At 44.1% G+C, this 12,537-nt stretch overlaps 1 protein-coding gene across 1 annotated transcript in view; it reads left to right on the top strand.

The window, feature by feature from the left end:
* LOC135466347 (5-phosphohydroxy-L-lysine phospho-lyase-like) overlaps positions 1-10,965 on the top strand; it is a 50,277-nt gene extending 39,312 nt beyond the window's left edge. The window contains exons 6-11 of the mRNA XM_064743786.1: positions 1,748-1,956; positions 2,104-2,198; positions 2,535-2,659; positions 4,824-4,978; positions 8,648-8,737; positions 10,294-10,965. Of these exons, the coding sequence (XP_064599856.1) occupies positions 1,748-1,956; positions 2,104-2,198; positions 2,535-2,659; positions 4,824-4,978; positions 8,648-8,737; positions 10,294-10,648 (1,029 nt within the window). The 3' untranslated portion in view covers positions 10,649-10,965. The remainder of the gene's footprint in view (positions 1-1,747; positions 1,957-2,103; positions 2,199-2,534; positions 2,660-4,823; positions 4,979-8,647; positions 8,738-10,293) is intronic.
* Positions 10,966-12,537: the final 1,572 nt, after the last annotated feature.

Genomic DNA, 12,537 nt, shown 5'->3' with positions numbered 1-12,537 from the left:
TAGTAAGTTGTCAGGTATAGTTATTGGGAACAGGTAACTTTTCACGTATATGCCTTGGGAAACAGCAAATTGTCAAGTATAAAATACAGAGTGCGACTGTGAATGTACCTATATTGTCTCTCTAGACTGACTGTCCTGATGTGTAGCAGGGGGAGTGGAGAGACTGTGACCATGCATGTACCTGTTCTGTCTCTCTAGACTGACTGTCCTGATGTGTGCCAGGGGGAGTGGAGAGACTGTGACCATGCATGTACCTGTTCTGTCTCTCTAAGCTGACTGTCCTGATGTGTGCTAGGGAATGTGCAGAGACTGTGACCATACATGCACCTGTTCTGTGTCTATGGACGGAGTGTCCTGATGTGTAGCAGGGGAAGTGCAGAGACTGTGAATGTACCTATATTGTCTCTCTAGACTGACTGTCCTGATGTGTAGCAGGGGGAGTGGAGAGACTGTGACCATGCATGTACCTGTTCTGTCTCTCTAGACTGACTGTCCTGATGTGTGCCAGGGGGAGTGGAGAGACTGTGACCATGCATGTACCTGTTCTGTCTCTCTAAGCTGACTGTCCTGATGTGTACTAGGGAATGTGCAGAGACTGTGACCATACATGCACCTGTTCTGTGTCTATGGACGGAGTGTCCTGATGTGTAGCAGGGGAAGTGCAGAGACTGTGACTGTACCTGTTCTTTCTCTCCAGGCTGACTGTCCTCATGTGTAGCAGGGGGAGTGCAGAGACTGTGCCTGTGAATGTACTTGTTCTGTCTCTCTAGACTGATTGTCCTGATGTGTAGTAGGGGAAGTACAGAGACCGTGACCATACGTGTACCTGCTCTGTCTCTGCAGACTGATTGTCCTGATGTTTGCCAGGGCAGTACAGAGGCTGTGACTGTGAATGTATCTGTTCTGTCTGTCTAGACATACTGTCCTGATGTGTAGCAGGAGGACTAGAGGGATTGACCATGCATATACAGCTGTCTGTTCTGTCTCTCTAGACTGACTGTCCTGATGTATACCAGGGGGAGTGCAGAGACTGTGACCGTGCATGTACATGTATCTGTTCTGTCTCTCTAGACTGACTGTCCTGATGTGTACCAGGGGGAGTGCAGAGACTGTGACCGTGCATCTACATGTATCTGTTCTTTCTCTCCAGACTGACTGTCCTGATGTGTACCAGGGGGAGTGCAGAGACTGTGACCGCGCATGTACTTGCATCCGTTCTATCTGTCTAGACTGACTGTCCTGATGTGTACCAGGGGGAGTGCAGAGACTGTGACCGTGCATCTACATGTATCTGTTCTGTCTCTCCAGACTGACTGTCCTGATGTGTAGCAGGGGGAGTGCAGAGACTGTTGCATGTGAATGTATCTGTTCTGTCTCTCTAGACTGACTGTCCTGATGTGTAGAAGGGGGAGTACAGAGACTGTGACTGTGAATGTATCTGTTCTGTCTCTCCAGACTGACTGTCCTGATGTGTAGTAGGGGAAGTACAGAGACTGTGACCATGAATGTATCTGTTCTGTCTCCCTAGACTGATTGTCCTGATGTGTACCAGGGGGAGTGCAGAGGCTGTGACTGTGAATGTATCTGTTCTGTCTCTCTAGACTGACTGTCCTGATGTGTAGAAGAGGGAGTACAGAGACTGTGACTGTGAATGTATCTGTTCTGTCTCTCTAGACTGATTGTCCTGATGTGTAGCAGGGGGAGTACAGAGACCGTGACCATACTTGTACCTGTTCTGATTTTCTAGGCTGACTGTCCTGATGTGTATCGGGGAAAATACAGAGACTGTGATTATCCAGGTGAGGATCTTGGCTTGAAGTACGCCGAGGATGTGCGGGCAATCATCAACAGTTTACAGTCCAAGGGGCGCAAACTTGGTTGTTACATCGCGGAATCCATGCAGAGCTGTGGGGGGCAGATTGTATTCCCACAGTCTTATTTACCAACTGTATACAGGTATAGCAATTATTCATGTCACTAATTTATGCAGCGCAAATTCTAAATTCTGTTTTGTATTTGTTTTTTAGTTCAGCTATTTTTTCTGAAATACTGTTCAAAGTGTTAGGTAGATGTAGCCAATCTTAGCTTGTTTGTGTGTTTCAGACATGTAAAGGAAGCAGGAGGAGTGTGTATAGCTGATGAAGTACAGGTGGGGTTTGCCCGACACGGCAAACATTTCTGGGCTTTCCAGTCCTATGGTAAGCCCAATAAGCATGAGGCTGATCATTAATAACAATGTAACAAAATAGTCTGAAAAATTAGTTTTAAAATGTATTTATGAAAAGTCTGTGAAACAATTTTGTTTTCTACGTGTATAAATGATATCAAGCCTTAAGTATGAATTGTGAGGGATGCAGAGAGAACGAGCAATCAGACTACATGTACACGTAAGTGCTGTGTGATTACAGACTTGTAGATGTTTAGTGTCTTCTTGACAATTTGGTGAACATGAGGTGCATGTACGTGTATTCTCTGCATCCGTACATGATTCTGGTACCAAAAACTGTATGATGCTGTTGTTGTTGTTACACCAGGTGTGGTCCCAGACATTGTAACCATGGGCAAGCCCATGGGCAATGGACACCCTGTTGCCGCTGTGGTCACTACACCAGAGGTGGCTGCTAGCTTCACCAACACTGGCATTGAGTACTTCAATACGGTCAGTCTATTTTTCAGGGTATTAAAACTTCCATACTAGGTAGTCAAATAAGTTTTTCTCTATTTTCCAAGAACAACTTAATTTATTGCCTTTTAGTCAATCTCAGACTGATCATACATTTACCATTTATAGTACACACAGACACACACAGGCACGCACGCACACACACGAGGTAACTAACACACACACAAGGTAACATGCACACTCACACACACACGAGGTAACGCGCACACACACACAAGGTAACACGCACGCACACACACACGAGGTAACACTCACACACACACGAGGTAATGCACACACACACACGTGATAACATGCACACTCACACGAGGTAACACGCACACACGAGGTAACATGCACATACACGAGGTAGCACACACACAAGGTAACATGCACACACACGTGGTAACATGCACACTCACACGAGGTAACACACACATGAGGCAACGCACACACATGCACACGGGGTAACACACACATACACATGAGGTAGCACACACACGAGGTAACATGCACACACTCACACGAGGTAATACACGAGGCTGATATTTTGTGAACAGTAGCATGCACACACACACACTCGATACACACCTGATATTTTGTGAGAGATAACGCACACACACATGAGGTTGATATTTTGTGAACAGTGACACACTCACACAAGGCTGATATTTTGTGAGGGGTAACGCACACACACACACGAAGCTGATTTTTTGTGAACTGTAATGCGCACACACACACGAGGCTGATATTTCGTAAAGGGTAACATGCACACACACACAAGGCTGATATTTTGTGAGGGTAACGCAAACATGAGGCTGATATTTTGTTAAGGGTAACACGTACACACACACGAGGCTGATATTTTGTGAACAGTGACACGCACACACACACAAGGATGATATTTTGTGAACTGTAACACGCAAGCACACGCACGCACACACACACGAGGCTGATATTTTGTGAAGGGTAACACGCGCACACATGAGGCTGATATTTTGTGAACTTTAACATGCACACACGCACACCCGAGGCTGATATTTTGTGAACGGTGGCACGCACGCACGCACGCACGCACGCACGCACGCACGCACACACACACACACACACACACACACACACACACACACACACACACACACACACACACACACACACACACACACACACACACACACACACACACACACACGGCAGATATTTTGTGAAGGGTAACGGACACACACACGAGGCAGATATTTTGTGAAGGGTAACACACACACACACACACACACACACACGAGGCTGATATTTTGTGAACGGTAATTACTTGGGCTTGTATAAACTAATAGCAAATTTTCAGTTAGATTTGCACTGATTTTTGGTTTGGCAAAAATGTGCAGTATATCATATGTATACAATGTCATCGTTAGAAAACAGTAACATACAATGTCATGGTTACAAATCAGTAACATAAAATGTCATGGTTATATTTATTTTATTTATTTATTTATTTGATTGGTGTTTTATGCTGTTCTCAAGAACATTTCACTTATACGACGGCGGCCAGCATTGTGGTGGGTGGAAACCAGGCAGAGCCTTCGGGAAACCCACTACCATCCACAGGTTGCTGGCAGACCTTGCCATGTATGACTGGAGAGGAATGTCATTGTTATAAAACAGTAACATACAATGTCATGGTTATAAAACAGTAACATACAATGTCATGGTTATAAAACAGTAACATATGATGTCATTGTTATAAAACAGTAAGATACAATGCCATGGTTATAAAACAGTACCATGTAATGTCATTTGTCATTTGACTAGGTAAGAAAACAAACCACGTTTGTAGACTTATTTACTGTGGTTGACTCTGGACACTCGGGTAGACTCGCTTTGTGAGAGTCGCTGGTTGACTCTGGACACTCAGGTAAACTTACCTGGGGAGGGTGGCTGTTTTACTCTGTGGACACTCAGATAGACTAACTGGCCAGGGTCGTTGATTTACACTGGACACACAGCTATACATGTACTTTAAATACCTAGCAAAGATTGCAGGTTTACGGTTTACTCTTGACTCTCAACTTTCCTCCACACATTAGCCTGCAAGAAGCCCATCATATAGAAGTGGAAAATGTGTGAGACCCAAAATATCAATCAATCAATCAATCATTAACAGTATGGAGGAAACCCAGTGTCCTGTGCAGTGGCTTTAGCTGTCCTGGATGTCATTAAGAAGGATAAACTACAGGAGAATGCCATCCAGGTGGGAGCGTACCTGAAGGAGAAAATGCTGGGGCTGATGGAGAAGTTCCCAGTGATTGGGGATGTCAGGTATATGTACATATGCACTTCTCTACCCCTTATGATCCATATTGGATTAGCCTAGCTCACCTTAGACTCCAGGGCCTGTACTGATTAAGTGGTCTAGTCTGCTTCACCTAAAACTTCAGAGTCTGTACTGGTCTTAGTCAAGTGGTCTAGTCTGCCTCACCTGAGACTTTAGGGTCTGTATTGGTCAAGTGGTCTAGTCTGACTTACCTGAGACTTTAGCGTCTGTATTGGTCAAGTGGTCTAGTTTGCCTCACCTGAGACTATAGGGTCTGTATTGGTCAAGTGGTCTAGTCTGACTTACCTGTGACTTCATGGCCTGTATTGTTGAAGTGGTCTAGTCTGCTTCACCTAAAACGTCAGGATCTGTACTGGTCTAGTCTGTCTCACCTTTATAGACTTCATGGCCTGTATTGTTGAAGTGGTCTAGTCTGCCTCACCTGAGACTTTAGGTTCTGTATTGGTCAAGTGGTCTAGTCTGCCTCACCTGAGACTTTAGGGTCTGTATTGGTCAAGAGGTCTAGTCTGCCTCACCTGAGACTTTAGGGTCTGTATTGGTCAAGTGGTCTAGTCTGCCTCACGTGAGACTTTAGGGTCTGTATTGGTCAAGTGGTCTAGTCTGACTTACCTGAGATTTTAGGGTCTGTATTGGTCAAGTGGTCTAGTCTGACTTACCTGTGACTTCATGGCCTGTATTGTTGAAGTGGTCTAGTCTGACTTACCTGAGACTTCATGGCCTGTATTGTTGAAGTGGTCTAGTCTGCTTCACCTAAAACGTCAGGATCTGTACTGGTCTAGTCTGTCTCACCTTTATAGACTTCATGGCCTGTATTGTTGAAGTGGTCTAGTCTGCCTCACCTGAGACTTTAGGGTCTGTATTGGTCAAGTGGTCTAGTCTGCCTCACCTGAGACTGTAGGGTCTGTATTGGTCAAGTGATCTAGTCTGCCTCACCTGAGACTTTAGGATCTGTATTGGTCAAGTGGTCTAGTCTGACTTACCTGAGATTTTAGGGTCTGTATTGTTGAAGTGGTCTAGTTTGCCTCACCTGAGACTATAGGGTCTGTATTGGTCAAGTGGTCTAGTCTGACTTACCTGAGACTTCATGGCCTGTATTGTTGAAGTGGTCTAGTCTGCTTCACCTAAAACGTCAGGATCTGTACTGGTCTAGTCTGTCTCACCTTTATAGACTTCATGGCCTGTATTGTTGAAGTGGTCTAGTCTGCCTCACCTGAGACTTTAGGGTCTGTATTGGTCAAGTGGTCTAGTCTGTCTCACCTGAGACTGTAGGGTCTGTATTGGTCAAGTGTTCTGGTCTGCCTCACCTGAGACTTTAGGGTCTGTATTGGTCAAGTGGCCTAGTTTGCCTCACCTGAGACTATAGGGTCTATATTGGTCAAGTGGTCTAGTCTGACTTACCTGAGACTTCATGGCCTGTATTGTTGAAGTGTTCTAGTCTGCTTCACCTAAAACGTCAGGATTTCTACTGGTCTAGTCTGTCTCACCTTTATAGACTTCATGGCCTGTATTGTTGAAGTGGTCTAGTCTGCCTCACCTGGGACTTTAGGGTCTGTATTGGTCAAGTGGTCTAGTCTGCCTCACCTGAGACTTTAGGGTCTGTATTGGTCAAGTGGTCTAGTCTGCCTCACCTGAGACTTTAGGGTCTGTATTGGTCAAGTGGTCTAGTCTGCCTCACCTGAGACTTTAGGGTCTGTATTGGTCAAGTGGTCTAGTCTGACTTACCTGAGATTTTAGGGTCTGTATTGGTCAAGTGGTCTAGTTTGCCTCACCTGAGACTATAGGGTCTGTATTGGTCAAGTGGTCTAGTCTGACTTACCTGAGACTTCATGGCCTGTATTGTTGAAGTGGTCTAGTCTGCTTCACCTAAAACGTCAGGATCTGTACTGGTCTAGTCTGTCTCACCTTTATAGACTTCATGGCCTGTATTGTTGAAGTGGTCTAGTCTGCCTCACCTGAGACTTTAGGGTCTGTATTGGTCAAGTGGTCTAGTCTGTCTCATCTGACATTGTAGGGTCTGTATTGGTCAAGTGTTCTGGTCTGCCTCACCTGAGACTTTAGGGTCTGTATTGGTCAAGTGGTCCAATCTGATTCACGTTAGACTGTAGGGTCGGTATTGGTCAAGTGGTCGAGTCTGTCTCACTTTTATAGACTTCATTGTCTGTATTGGTCAAGTGGTCTAGTCTGTCTCACTTTTATAGACTTCAGGGTCTGTATTGGTCAAGTGGTTTAGTCTGCCTCACCTGAGACTTTAGGGTCTGTATTGGTCAAGTGGTCTAGTCTGTCTCACCTTAGACTGTAGGGTCTGTATTGGTCAAGTGGTCTAGTCTGTCTCACTGTAGACTGTAGGGTCTGTACTGGTCAAGTGGTCTAGTCTGACTTACCTGAGACTAGGGTCTGTATTGGTCAAGTGGCCTAGTCTGTCTCACCTTAGACTGTAGGGTCTGTACTAGTCAAATGGTCCAGTCTACCTCATCTGAGACATTAGTGTCTGTATTGGTCATGGTCTAATCTACCACACCTGAGACTTTAGGGTCAGTACTGGTCAGCTGGCTGGTGTGCATTACCTGAGACTTTAGGGTCTGCAGAGGTCAAGAGATCTAAAATCGTTCACCTTAGACTTGAGGGATTGTACTGTCTTGTGGTCTGTCGCTGTATACTGATGCTAACTGCTGTCAGAGCTGTGCTCAGTCAGGATGTTTTGATGCTAGTTGTTGTCAGATTTGTGCTTTGTTCCTGTATACTAATGCTAGCTGTTGTCAGATTTGAGCTTTGTTCCTGTGTACTGATGCTAGCTGCTCACAGATTTGTGCTTTGTTTCTGTGTACAGATGCTAGCTGTTGTCAGATTTGTGCTATCTTCTTGTGTACAGATGTTAGCTGTTGTCAGATGTGCGCTTTGTTCCTCTGTATTGATGCTAGCTGCTGTCAGATTTGTGCTTTGTTCCTGTATACTGATGGTGCTAATGTCAGATTTGTGCTTTGTTCCTGTATACTGATGCCAGCTGTTGCCATATCTGTGCTTTGTTCCTGTATACTGATGCTAGCTGTTGTCAGATTTGTGCTTTGTTCAGGTGTACTGATTCTAGCTTTTGTCTGATTTGTGCTTTGTTCAGGTGTACTGATGCTAGCTGTTGTCATATTTGTGCTTTCTTCAGATGTACAGATGCTAGCTGTTGTCAGATTTGTGCTTTGTTCCTGTGTACTAATGCTAGCTGCTGTCAAAGCTGTGCTCAGTCCCAATATTTTGATGCTAGCTGCTGTCAGATTTGTGCTTTCTTCCTGTGTACTGATGCTGGCAATGTCAGATTTGTGCTTTGTTCCCATATAGTGGTGCTAACTGCTGTCAGATTTGTGATTTTTTTCCAGTGTACTGATGCTGCTAATGTCAGATTTGTGCTTTGTTCCTGTATACTGATGCTAGTTGCTGTCAAAGCTGTGCTCAGTCCCGATGTTTGCATGCTAACTGCTGTCAGATTTGTGCTTTGTTCCTGTGTACTAATGCTACCTGTTGTCAGATTTGTGTTTTGTCCCTGTGTACAGATGCTAGCTGTTGTCAGATTTGTGCTCTGTTCCTGAGTGTGTAGACTGATGCTGCTAATGTCATTTGTCAGATTTGTTCTCTGCCCTACTGATGTGTTCTGGTTGTTGTTGTAGAGGGGAGGGACTTTTTGTGGGTGTGGATCTTGTGAAGGACAGGGAGACTCGGGAGCCAAATGCAGAGCTGGCAGCTCTCATTCTCTCAAGGTAAACTTGCTATGTCTGGAAAAAGAAAACACTTCATGTTTGTGGATATCGCATATACAATGTAAACATTTTGTATCCATCCTCCTCTACCTAACATTGTATCCCCTCCATGTAACATTGTATCTCCCTCCATCTAACAGAGTATTCCCCTCCATCTAACATTATATCCCCCTACATCTAACATTTTATCTCTCTCCACCTAAGATTATATCCCCCTTGAACTAACATTGTCCCCCTCCACCTATAGTTATATCCCTCCATCTAACATTATATCCCGTCCATCTAACTTTATGTGCCCCTCCATCTAACATTATATCCCCCTCCATCTAACATTATATCACCCTCCATCTAACCTTATGCCCCCCCTCCATCTAACATTATGTCCCCCTCCATCTAACATTATATCCCCCTCCATCTAACCTTATGCCCCCCTCCATCTAACATTATATCCCCCTCCATCTAACCGTATGTTCCCCTCCATCTAACATTATATCCCCTGCCACCTAACAGTATGTCCCCCTCCATCTAACATTATATCCCCCTCCATCTAACGGTATGTTCCCCTCCATCTAACATTATATCCCCTGCCACCTAACAGTATGTCCCCCGCCATCTAACATTATATCACCCTCCATCTAACCTTATGTCCCCCTCCATCTAACCTTATGTCCCCCTCCATCTAACATTATATCCCCCTCCATCTAACCTTATGTCCCCCTCCATCTAACATTATATCCCCTGCCACCTAACAGTATGTCCCCCTCCATCTAACATTATATGCCCTGCCACCTAACAGTATGTCCCCTTCCATCTAACATTATTTCCCCTGCCACCTAACAGTATGTCCCCTTCCATCTAACATTATTTCCCCTGCCACCTAACAGTATGTCCCCCTCCATCTAACATTATATCCCCTGCCACTTAACAGTATGTCCCCCTCCATTTAACATTATGTCCCTCTCCATCTAACATTATATCCCTCCACTTAACATTATTATGGTGTTGTTACCTGCCAACAGAGCGTGATATTGATAAAATAAATGTATTTCTGTTTTAAATTTTTTTTAAAAATTTGATTTGTGTGAATGACATCTGTGTTTGTGTTGAAAACACACATTGTTGCATGTCTTATTAAAGTTTGGGGCCTCTTTGGCTCAGTTGGTTAGCACGTTAGCACAGTGGAATGACCCAGGAGCCTCTCACCAATGCGGTCTCCTTGAGATCAAGTCCAGCTCATGCTGGCTTCCTCTCCGGCTGTGTGTGTGAAGGTCCACCAGCAACCTGCAGATGGTCGGAGGTTTCCTCGCACACTCTGACCAGTTTCCTCCCACCCTTATACTGGCAGCTGTCGTATAAGTGAAATATATATGGCGTAAAACATCAATCAAGTAAATAAAGCAAATATTATTAAAGCTAAAAAGGCTGCAATGTAAAACTACAATATGCATGTATATTTCTGTATAAACCATCCCCTGTAATAAACTGTGTGTCAATCTACCTACATTTATTTCAGATATTATTGTTACATTATTTGGAGGGTTTTTGGTGTGTTTTAGTTTGATAAGACAGCAGATCTTACTGAGCAGGGATGGGCCCCACTGTAACGTGCTCAAGTTCAAACCTCCCATGTGCTTCACTAAGGAAAATGTAGACTTGGTCAGTGAGAAGCTAGAGGAAGTACTGAGGTCAGCACAGGAGCAGTCCGGCAACTTTAACGAGAACTGTGCCCTAAGGGCAGCAGAGGATGAGGTGAGAGACAGCCGTACCCAGACACCCTCCCCTGATGACACTCCCCAACAAGTCAACCTTATTGGGAGTGGAATCATGTGTAACATGGGATTTCGGGACCCTGAGGACCTTCTGGCCACAACAGTAATTCCCGCCAAGAAGATAAAACTATCACAAGCCTAAGGCACCGGAGTTTTGCTCTATTTGGACCTGTAGTGAGGATTTTCAGTGTTCATGTTGATATCAAACTGTTAGCATGTCAGTATTACTGTAACTGCTAACAAGTCAGTGTTTACTGTAACTGCTAGCACGTCAGTGTTTACTGTAACTGCTAGCACGTCATTATTTACTGTAACTGCTAGCGCCTCAGCGTTTACTGTAGCTGCTTGCACATCAGCATTTACTGTAACTGCTAGCATGTCAATGTTTACTGTAACTGCTGGCACATCAGTGTTTACTGTAACTGCTGGCACATCAGTGTTCGCGGCCTTCAAAACTGGTACATTACATGATTAATGGTAGGATTTTTGCTTAGTTACATTTAATTTCCGACATTTAATGTCGCTGTACCTGCCACAGTAGAATTTTAACTGTGTAAACTATAAACTGTAGGTGAAAACAAGCTTTTCTACCCTGTATGTACCCAAATGTGAAGATGAACACATTTAGATTTTACTGTGTGAAGTGCATGAACACAGATAGATTTTACTGTGTAATGTGCCTATGTGATCATCGTTAGATTTTACTGTGTAATGTACCTACATGATCATAGTTAGATTTTACTGTGTAATGTGCCCACATGATCATAGGTAGATTTTACTGTGGAATGTGCCCACATGATCATAGTTAGATTTACTGTGGAATGTGCCTACGTGATCATAGTTAGATTTTACTGTGTCAAGTATGTACGCGAACACCCTGTCAATTTTCGATATCAAAATGAAATTGTCACAGGCTTTATGAAGCTTTGTTTATGGCCTGTTTTTACCTCAGATGTGTGGAAGAGGAATGAGAGAATGTAGACATATGAGGATGTGTATAATGTGGTTTCTATACATGGCATGTGCGTGTAGCTTGGGCAGACATATAAAGCATGGCTGCTGTGTGGTCAAGTTGTCATTTTAACAGAACGGAAAGATTTTAGTGAGTGTGCCTGGCTTGTGTTTGTTAGTTACTTAGTATTGTAGTTTGCTGTTTTGTGCTTCCTTTCAAAGACCTTGACGAGTCAGCAGATAGATGCGATGATTGAACTGAGCAGTCAGCATATAGCATCATTGATTTGATCTGACCAGTCAGCTAATAGCAGTGTTTATTTGTTGACACACAGTGTTGTAGAGTGGAGAGCTGTAGGCCAGGAATGTTTGCTACATGTACACAGTCAGCTAATAGCAGTGTTTATTTGTTGACACACAGTGTTGTAGAGTGGAGAGAAGCTGTAGACCTGGAATGTTTGCTGCATGTACACACAGTCAGCTAATAGCAGTGTTTATTTGTTGACACACAGTGTTGTAGAGTGGAGAGAAGCTGTAGGCCTGGAATGTTTGCTACATGTACACAGTCAGCTAATAGCAGTGTTTATTTGTTGACACACAGTGTTGTGGAGTGGAGAGAAGCTGTAGACCTGGTATGTTTGCTACATGTACACAGTCAGCTAATAGCAGTGTTTATTTGTTGACACACAGTGTTGTAGAGTGGAGAGAAGCTGTAGACCTGGAATGTTTGCTACATGTACACAGTCAGCTAATAGCAGTGTTTATTTGTTGATACACAGTGTTGTGGAGTGGAGAGAAGCTGTAGACCTGGAATGTTTGCTACATGTACACAGTCAGCTAATAGCAGTGTTTATTTGTTGACACACAGTGTTGTAGAGTGGAGAGAAGCTGTAGACCTGGAATGTTTGCTGCATGTACACACAGTCAGCTAATAGCAGTGTTTATTTGTTGATACACAGTGTTGTAGAGTGGAGAGAAGCTGTAGACCTGGAATGTTTGCTACATGTACACAGTCAGCTAATAGCAGTGTTTATTTGTTGATACACAGTGTTGTAGAGTGGAGAGAAGCTGTAGGCCTGG

Source organism: Liolophura sinensis, chromosome 1, assembly GCF_032854445.1.
Source record: "Liolophura sinensis isolate JHLJ2023 chromosome 1, CUHK_Ljap_v2, whole genome shotgun sequence".
NCBI lineage: Eukaryota > Metazoa > Mollusca > Polyplacophora > Chitonida > Chitonidae > Liolophura > Liolophura sinensis.
Note: the sequence above shows the minus strand (reverse complement) of the source record. Positions and strands in the feature narration are given on the sequence as shown.